Below are 10,000 nucleotides of genomic sequence, written 5' to 3'. Positions count from 1 at the left end.
ATATTAGTTATATTACATTAGTTATATTATATTAGTCATGTTATATTAGTTATATTATATTAGTTATATTATATTAGGCATATTATATTAGTTATATTAGTCATATTATATTAGTTATATCACATCGGGTATAGTATATTGGTTATATTAGTTACATTACATTAGTTACATTACATTAGTTACATTACATTAGTTACATTACATTAGTTACATTACATTAGTTATATTATATTAGTTATATTACATTAGTTATATCACATCGGGTATAGTATATTGGTTATATTAGTTACATTACATTCGTTATATTATATTAGTTATACTATATTAGTTATATTATATTACTTATATTATATTAGTTATACTATAGTAGGTATATTTCATTAGTTATATTAGTTGTTTTAGTTTTATTACATCCATTATATTATATTAGTTATATTACATTAGTTATATTATATTAGTTATATTGCATTAGTTATACTATAGTAGGTATATTATATTAGTTATATTAGTTGTATTATATTAGTTATTTTAGTTTTATCACATTCGGTATATTACATTAGCTATATTATATTAGTTATATTACATTAGTTATATTACATTAGTTATATTGCATTAGTTATATTACATTAGTCATAATACATTCGTTATATTATATTAGTTATATTAGCTATATTATATTAGTCATATTATATTAGTTATATCATATTAGTTATGTTATATTAGCTATATTATATTAGTTATAGCATAGTAGTTATATTATAGTAGTTATATTATATTAGTTATATTATATTAGTTATATTATATTAGTTATATTATATTAGTCATATTATATTAGTTATATCATACTAGTGATGTTACATTAGCTATATTATATTAGTTATATTATATTAGTTATATTATATTAGTTATATTATATTAGTTATATTATATTAGTTATATTATATTAGGTATATTATATTAGTTATATTATATTAGCTATATTATATTAGTTATATTATATTAGCTATATTATATTAGTTATATCATATTAGTTATATTATATTAGTTATATTATATTAGTTATATCATACTAGTTATATTATATTAGTTATATTATATTAGCTATATTATATTAGCTATATTATATTAGTTATATTATATTAGTTATATTATATTAGGTATATTAGTTGTATTATATTAGTTGTTTTAGTTTTATTACATTCATTATATTACATTAGTTGTATTACATTAGTTATATTACATTAGTTATATTATAGTAGGTATATTATATTAGTTATTTTAGTTTTATCACTTTCATTATATTACATTAGCTATATTATATTAGTTATATTATGTTAGTTATATTATATTGGTTATATTATATTAGTTATATTATATTCGTTATATTATATTAGTTATGTTATATTAGTCATATTATATTAGTTATATCACATCGGGTATAGTATATTGGTTATATTAGTTACATTACATTAGTTACATTACATTAGTTATATTACATTAGTTATATTTTATTAGTTATATTATATTAGTTATATTATATTAGTTATATTATATTAGTTGTATTACATTAGTTATATTATAGTAGGTATATTATATTAGTTATTTTAGTTTTATCACTTTCATTATATTATATTAGTTATATTATATTAGTTATATTATATTAGTTATATTATATTAGTTATATTATATTAGTTATATTACATTAGTTATATTTTATTAGTTATATTATATTAGTTATATTATATTAGTTATATCACATCGGGTATAGTATATTGGTTATATTAGTTACATTACATTAGTTATATTATATTAGTTATGTTATATTAGTTATATTACATTAGTTATACTATAGTAGGTATATTTCATTAGTTATATTACATTAGTTATATTAGTTGTATTATATTAGTTATTTTAGTTTCATTACGTTCATTATATTATATTATATTAGTTATATTATACTAGTTATATTACATTGGTTATATCAGTTGTATTATATTAATTATTTTAGTTTTATTACATTCATTATATTACATTAGTTATACTATATTAGTTATATTACATTAGTTATACCATATTAGTTATATTACATTAGTTATACTATATTAGTTATGGTGGAACAAACTCCCTCACGACGCCAGGACAGCGGAGTCAATCACCACCTTCCGGAGACACCTGAAACCCCACCTCTTTAAGGAATACCTAGGATAGGATAAGTAATCCTTCTCACCCCTCCCCCCTTTAAGATTTAGATGCACTATTGTAAAGTGACTATTCTACTGGATGTCATAAGGTGAATGCACCAATTTGTAAGTCGCTCTGGATAAGAGCGTCTGCTAAATGACTTAAATGTAAATGTTATACTACATTAGTTATACTATATTAGTTATACTGCATTGGTTGTATTATATTAGTTATATTATGAGTCATGAGTTATGTTATATTAGTTATATTACATTAGTTATATTAGTCGTATTACATTACTTACTACATTAGTTAAATTACATTGGTTATATTATTCTACTAGTTATATTTCATTAGTTATATTATATTAGTTGTATTATATTGGTTGTTTTAGTTATATTATATTAGTTATATTATATTAGTTACACTGTATTAGTTATATTACACGAGCTATATTACATTCGTTATATTTTGTGAATACATTATGAAGACACTGTGTATAGAAATACAACATATGCCGTTCCTGTTTGTGGGTGTCCCAGGACTGGAAACAGTCCGATTACAGCAGTACCGTACTCAGAAACAGTCTGATTTACAGCAGTACAGTACTCAGAAACAGTCTGATTTACAGCAGTACAGTACTCAGAAACAGTCTGATTTACAGCAGTACAGTACTCAGAAACAGTCTGATTTACAGCAGTACAGTACTCAGAAACAGTCCGATTACAGCAGTACCGTACTCAGAAACAGTCTGATTTACATCAGTACAGTACTCAGAAACAGTCTGATTTACAGCAGTACTCAGAAACAGTCTGATTTACAGCAGTGCTCAGAAACAGTCTGATTTACAGCAGTACTCAGAAACAGTCTGATTTACAGCAGTACTCAGAAACAGTCTGATTTACAGCAGTGCTCAGAAACAATCTGATTTACAGCAGTGCTCAGAAACAATCTGATTTACAGCAGTACTCAGAAACAGTCTGATTTACAGCAGTGCTCAGAAACAGTCTGATTTACAGCAGTACAGTACTCAGAAACAGTCTGATTTACAGCAGTACAGTAATCAGAAACAGTCTAATTTACAGCAGTACAGTACTCAGAAACAGTCCGATTACAGCAGTACAGTACTCAGAAACAGTCTGATTTACAGCAGTACAGTGCTCAGAAACAGTCTGATTTACAGCAGTACAGTACTCAGAAACAGTCCGATTACAGCAGTACAGTACTCAGAAACAGTCTGATTACAGCAGTACAGTACTCAGAAACAGTCCGATTTACAGCAGTGCTCAGAAACAGTCTGATTTACAGCAGTGCTCAGAAACAGTCCGATTTACAGCAGTACAGTACTCAGCAACAGTCTGATTTACAGCAGTACTCAGAAACAGTCTGATTTACAGCAGTGCTCAGAAACAGTCTGATTTACAGCAGTGCTCAGAAACAGTCCGATTTACAGCAGTGCTCAGAAACAGTCTGATTTACAGCAGTACTCAGAAACAGTCTGATTACAGCAGTACAGTACTCAGAAACAGTCCGATTTACAGCAGTGCTCAGAAACAGTCTGATTTACAGCAGTACTCAGAAACAGTCTGATTTACAGCAGTGCTCAGAAACAGTCTGATTTACAGCAGTACAGTAATCAGAAACAGTCTAATTTACATCACTACAGTGCTCAGAAACAGTCTGATTTACAGCAGTACAGTACTCAGAAACAGTCCGATTACAGCAGTACAGTACTCAGAAACAGTCTGATTACAGCAGTACAGTACTCAGAAACAGTCTGATTACAGCAGTACAGTACTCAGAAACAGTCTGATTACAGCAGTACAGTACTCAGAAACAGTCCGATTACAGCAGTACAGTACTCAGAAACAGTCTGATTTACAGCAGTACAGTACTCAGAAACAGTCTGATTTACAGCCGTACCGTACTCAGAAACAGTCTGATTTACAGCAGTACCGTACTCAGAAACAGTCTGATTTACATCACTACAGAACTCAGAAACAGTCTGATTTACAGCAGTACAGTACTCAGAAACAGTCTGATTTACAGCAGTACAGTACTCAGAAACAGTCTGATTTACAGCAGTACTCAGAAACAGTCTGATTTACAGCAGTACAGTACTCAGCAACAGTCTGATTTACAGCAGTACTCAGAAACAGTCTGATTTACAGCAGTACAGTACTCAGAAACAGTCTGATTTACAGCAGTACTCAGAAACAGTCAGATTTACAGCAGTACAGTACTCAGCAACAGTCTGATTTACAGCAGTACTCAGAAACAGTCTGATTTACAGCAGTGCTCAGAAACAGTCTGATTTACAGCAGTACAGTACTCAGAAAAAGTCTGATTTACAGCCGTACAGTACTCAGAAACAGTCTGATTTACAGCAGTACAGTACTCAGAAACAGTCTGATTTACAGCAGTACAGTAATCAGAAACAGTCTAATTTACATCACTACAGTGCTCAGAAACAGTCTGATTTACAGCAGTACAGTACTCAGAAACAGTCCGATTACAGCAGTACAGTACTCAGAAACAGTCTGATTACAGCAGTACAGTACTCAGAAACAGTCTGATTACAGCAGTACAGTACTCAGAAACAGTCTGATTACAGCAGTACAGTACTCAGAAACAGTCTGATTACAGCAGTACAGTACTCAGAAACAGTCCGATTACAGCAGTACAGTACTCAGAAACAGTCTGATTTACAGCCGTACCGTACTCAGAAACAGTCTGATTTACAGCAGTACCGTACTCAGAAACAGTCTGATTTACAGCAGTACAGTACTCAGAAACAGTCTGATTACAGCAGTACAGTACTCAGAAACAGTCCGATTACAGCAGTACAGTACTCAGAAACAGTCTGATTTACAGCAGTACAGTACTCAGAAACAGTCTGATTACAGCAGTACAGTACTCAGAAACAGTCTGATTACAGCAGTACAGTACTCAGAAACAGTCTGATTACAGCAGTACAGTACTCAGAAACAGTCCGATTACAGCAGTACAGTACTCAGAAACAGTCTGATTTACAGCCGTACCGTACTCAGAAACAGTCTGATTTACAGCAGTACCGTACTCAGAAACAGTCTGATTTACATCACTACAGAACTCAGAAACAGTCTGATTTACAGCAGTACAGTACTCAGAAACAGTCTGATTTACAGCAGTACAGTACTCAGAAACAGTCTGATTTACAGCAGTACTCAGAAACAGTCTGATTTACAGCAGTACTCAGAAACAGTCTGATTTACAGCAGTACTCAGAAACAGTCTGATTTACAGCAGTACTCAGAAACAGTCTGATTTACAGCAGTACAGTACTCAGAAACAGTCTGATTTACAGCAGTACAGTACTCAGCAACAGTCTGATTTACAGCAGTACTCAGAAACAGTCTGATTTACAGCAGTGCTCAGAAACAGTCTGATTTACAGCAGTACTGTACTCAGAAAAAGTCTTATTTACCGCCGTACAGTACTCGGTTTGACTCAACTAACCATGAATGAGTTAATTGAATCAACAAGCCAAACCTTCACGTCTCTCCCAGACTTACTCAACTGAACCAATAGAGCTTTAGGTGAAACGCAGCCGTGTGATTTATAAGTAGATGTAGGCCAGCAGTGTGCATGTCTGGAGTAGTACTGCTTTGAAACAAGAGGATTTAGTCCGATTTCAAACACGTACTTAATCAGTCCTCGGAATCCATTGGCTGTTATAAAACAGGACTATTGTTCACACTCTCCACCAAACCCTACGGTAGGATGTCTTAACCCCAATCAACTCTCTGGAGAAGAAAGGCCCTTTCTACAACCACCTCTCGGGCATCGCAGACCATAGATCATAAGACAAGTCTTTATTTAAAAAATGTTCCACCTCTCTTTTCTCCCGTTTCCAGTCCAAGAGGAGGTCGCAGAGTCTGTCTCTGGACTCTCTCTACCACTGTCTGAACCGTACGGTCCTGTACCAGCTGTCTCGACCTCACAAGACCGTACCTCAGCAGGTAGCTCTGCTGGACTCTCTACGTGTGTTGACCGTCAACCGTAACCTGGTACTGGGACCGGGCAACCACGACCAGGAGTTTGTAGCCTGTCTGGCTCACTGCTTCATCAACCTGCACGTTGGGAGGTAGGACTGGAGGTGGGGTCTGGGACTGGAGGTGGGTCTGGGACTGGAGGTGGGGTCTGGGACTGGAGGTGGGGTCTGGGACTGGAGGTGGGGTCTGGGACTGGAGGTGGGGTCTGGGACTGGAGGTGGGGTCTGGGACTGGAGGTGGGGTCTGGGGCTGGAGGTGGGGTCTGGGACTGGAGGTGGGGTCTGGGACTGGAGGTGGGGTCTGGGACTGGAGGTGGGGTCTGGGACTGGAGGTGGGGTCTGGGACTGGAGGTGGGGTCTGGGACTGGAGGTGGGTCTGGGTCTGGAGGTGGGGTCTGGGACTGGAGGTGGGGTCTGGGTCTGGAGGTGGGTCTGGGACTGGAGGTGGGGTCTGGGACTGGTCTGGGACTGGATCTGGGTCTGGAGGTGGATCTGGGACTGGAGGTGGGTCTGGGACTGGAGGTGGGTCTGGGACTGGAGGTGGGTCTGCAGACTGGAGGTGGGTCTGCAGACTGGAGGTGGGTCTGCAGAGTGGAGGTGGGTCTGGGACTGGAGGTGGGGTCTGGGACTGGAGGTGGGGTCTGGGACTGGAGGTGGGGTCTGGGACTGGAGGTGGGGTCTGGGACTGGAGGTGGGGTCTGGGACTGGAGGTGGGTCTGGAGGTGGATCTGGGACTGGAGGTGGGTCTGGGACTGGAGGTGGGTCTGGGACTGGAGGTGGGTCTGGGACTGGAGGTGGGGTCTGGGACTGGAGGTGGGTCTGCAGACTGGAGGTGGGGTCTGCAGACTGGAGGTGGGGTCTGCAGACTGGAGGTGGGGTCTGGGTCTGGAGGTGGGGTCTGGGTCTGGAGGTGGGTCTAGGACTGGAGGTGGGTCTGGGACTGGAGGTGGGTTTGTGTGTCTGTCTGTTTTAGCTAGCTAGCCAGCTTACTTAGTTATCGTCTTGCTTCTTCATGCATTCTTGAATTCATTGCATTGCTCGAGACATTTATAGCAGCTGTGTGTCCTGATCAGTGAGTTTGAGGCCTTATGAATTGTTGAGCTGGCTAATCATATGACAACAGGCTGCAAAAATTGCACTGAGTTAGCTTAGTCCTATCTATGGGTGAGTGGTATATGCTGGCTGACTCTCTCTCTCCTGTCCTGTCCCGCTCTCTTTCTCTCTCGCTCCTTCTCTCCTTCTGTCTGTCTCCCTCCTCCTCCCCCCTCCCTACTTCTCTCTCTCCCTGTCTCTCCCTTTCGATCTCTCTCGCTCTCTCTCTCTCGCTCGCTCGCTCGCTCTCTCGCTCTCTCTCTCTCCCTGTCTCTCTTTCTCTCTCGCTCCTTCTCTCTCCTTCTGTCTGTCTCCTCTCTCTCCCCTCCCTCTCTCTCTCTCTCTCGCTCCTTCTCTCTCCTTCTGTCTGTCTCCCTACTCCTCCCCCCTCCCTACTTCTCTCTCTCTCTCTCTCTCTCTCTCTCTCTCTCTCTCTCTCTGTCTCTCTCTCTCTCTGTCTGTCTATGTGCAGTAATGTGGAGGGTTTTGGTTTGGAGGCAGAGGCTCGTATGACCACCTGGCACGTCATGATGCCCGCTGAGAATGGACCTGATAACAGACACAGCCAGGAAGTTAGCGAAGGTAACATAACGTCTGACTGTCTGTCTGCCTGCCTTTCTCTCTGTCTGTCTCTCTTTCAAAGTGTGTTTCTATGTGTGTGTGTGTCCCTAACTCCTGTCCTGTCTGTCCCCCAGGTCGCCAGCTGCTGCTGAAGGCAGTAAACCGTGTGTGGACAGAGCTGATGCACAGCAAAAGACCCATGTTGGAGGACATCTTTAAGGTGTCCCTCCCCACCAACGACAGAGGACATGTAGATATCAGCACCGCTCGGCCTGCCCTGGAGGAACCTGCCCTGAAGAGCTGGCAGAACCACCTGGGTGAGAAAAGACACACACATCTAGACAGACGGACACACACACACAGAGACGAAAACACAAACACATACTGTGTATTCAAATAGTATTCAGACTCAATGACTTTTACCACATTTTGTGTTACAGCATCATTCTAAAATGGATTCAATCGTTATTTTCCCTTCATCAATCGACACACAATACCCCATAATGACATCACAATGCCCCATAATGACATCACAATACATTTACATTTACATTTAAGTCATTTAGCAGACGCTCTTATCCAGAGCGACTTACAAATTGGTGCATTCACCTTATGACATCCAGTGGAACAGCCACTTTACAATAGTGCATCTAAATCTTTAGGGGGGGGGGGGGGTGAGAAGGATTACTTATCCTATCCTATTATATCATAATGACATCACAATACCCCATAATGACATCACAATACCCCATAATGGCATCCCAATACCCCATAATGGCATCACAATACCCCATAATGACATCACAATACCCCATAATGACATCTCAATACCCCATAATGACATCACAATACCCCATAATGACATCACAATACCCCGTAATGACATCACAATACCCCATAATGGCATCCCAATACCCCATAATGACATCTCAATACCCCATAATGGCATCTCAATACCCCATAATGGCATCACAATACCCCATAATGACATCTCAATACCCCATAATGACATCACAATACCCCATAATGACATCTCAATACCCCATAATGACATCTCAATACCCCATAATGACATCACAATACCCCATAATGACAAAGCGAAAACAGGTTTTTGAAAATGTTTGCAAATGTATTTAAAAAAAAATCAAAAACGGGAATGTTACATTTACGTAAGTATTTCAAACTCTTTACTCAGTACTTTGTTGAAGCACCTTTGGCAACGATTACAGCCTCAAGTCTGAAAAACATCCCCTAAGCATGATGCTGCCACCACCATGCTTCGCCGTAGGGTTGGTGCCAGGTTTCTTCAAGATGTGACGCTTGGCATTCAGGCCAAATAGTTCAATCTTGGTTTCATCAAACCAGACAATCCTGTTTCTCATGGTCTGAGAGACCTTGAGGTGCCTTTTGGCAAACTCCAAGCGGGCTGTCATGTTCCATTTACTGAGGAGTGGCTTCCATCTGGCCATTCTACCATAAAGGCCTGATTTGGTGTTGCAGAGATGGTTGTTTCTTCAGAGGAAGATGTCAGAGTGACCGTCTGGTTCTTGGCTCTGGCATTCAGGCCAAATGATGGTTCCAAATCTTGCCACTGTTTCACCTTCAAACCAGACAAGGCCACTGTGTTCTTCTCATGCTGGTCTGGAGAGACCTGCAGAACGATGGAGGCCACTGTGTGGGGACCTTCAATTGCAGCAAACTGGGGACCTTCAATGCTGCAGAACGATGGGGCTGTCATGTTCCTTTTACTGAGGAGCCACTGTGCTTCCATCTGGCCATTCTGGGGACCTTCATAATGGAGGCCTGATTAGTGGAGTGTTGCAGAATGATGGCCACTGTGTCCTTCTGGAAGGTTCTCCCATGCTCCACAGAGGAACCTGTGTTCTGGGGAGCTCTGCTCAGAGTGACCGATGGAGGCCACTGGTTCTTGGACCTTCATGCTGCCTCTCTGACCAATGGAGGCCACTGTGTTCTTGGGGACCCAATTGCAGGATGGAGGCCACTGTGTTTCTGGGGGACCTTTGAAAGAGTGTTGATGGTTCCAAACTTCTTCAATTTAAGAACGATGGAGGCCACTGTGTTCTTGGGGACCTTCAATGCTGCAGAACGATGGAGGCCACTGTGTTCTTGGGGA

At 39.2% G+C, this 10,000-nt stretch overlaps 1 protein-coding gene across 1 annotated transcript in view; it reads left to right on the top strand.

The window, feature by feature from the left end:
• The window catches only part of wdfy3 (WD repeat and FYVE domain containing 3), a 238,341-nt gene that overhangs the window by 169,116 nt on the left and 59,225 nt on the right, over window positions 1–10,000 (top strand). Inside the window, exons 42-44 of the mRNA XM_052479726.1 lie at window positions 6,077–6,306; window positions 7,778–7,887; window positions 8,001–8,183. Of these exons, the coding sequence (XP_052335686.1) occupies window positions 6,077–6,306; window positions 7,778–7,887; window positions 8,001–8,183 (523 nt within the window). The remainder of the gene's footprint in view (window positions 1–6,076; window positions 6,307–7,777; window positions 7,888–8,000; window positions 8,184–10,000) is intronic.

Source organism: Oncorhynchus keta, chromosome 25 (genome assembly GCF_023373465.1).
Source record: "Oncorhynchus keta strain PuntledgeMale-10-30-2019 chromosome 25, Oket_V2, whole genome shotgun sequence".
Lineage (NCBI taxonomy): Eukaryota > Metazoa > Chordata > Actinopteri > Salmoniformes > Salmonidae > Oncorhynchus > Oncorhynchus keta.
This window is presented reverse-complemented; position numbering and strand designations above follow the sequence as displayed.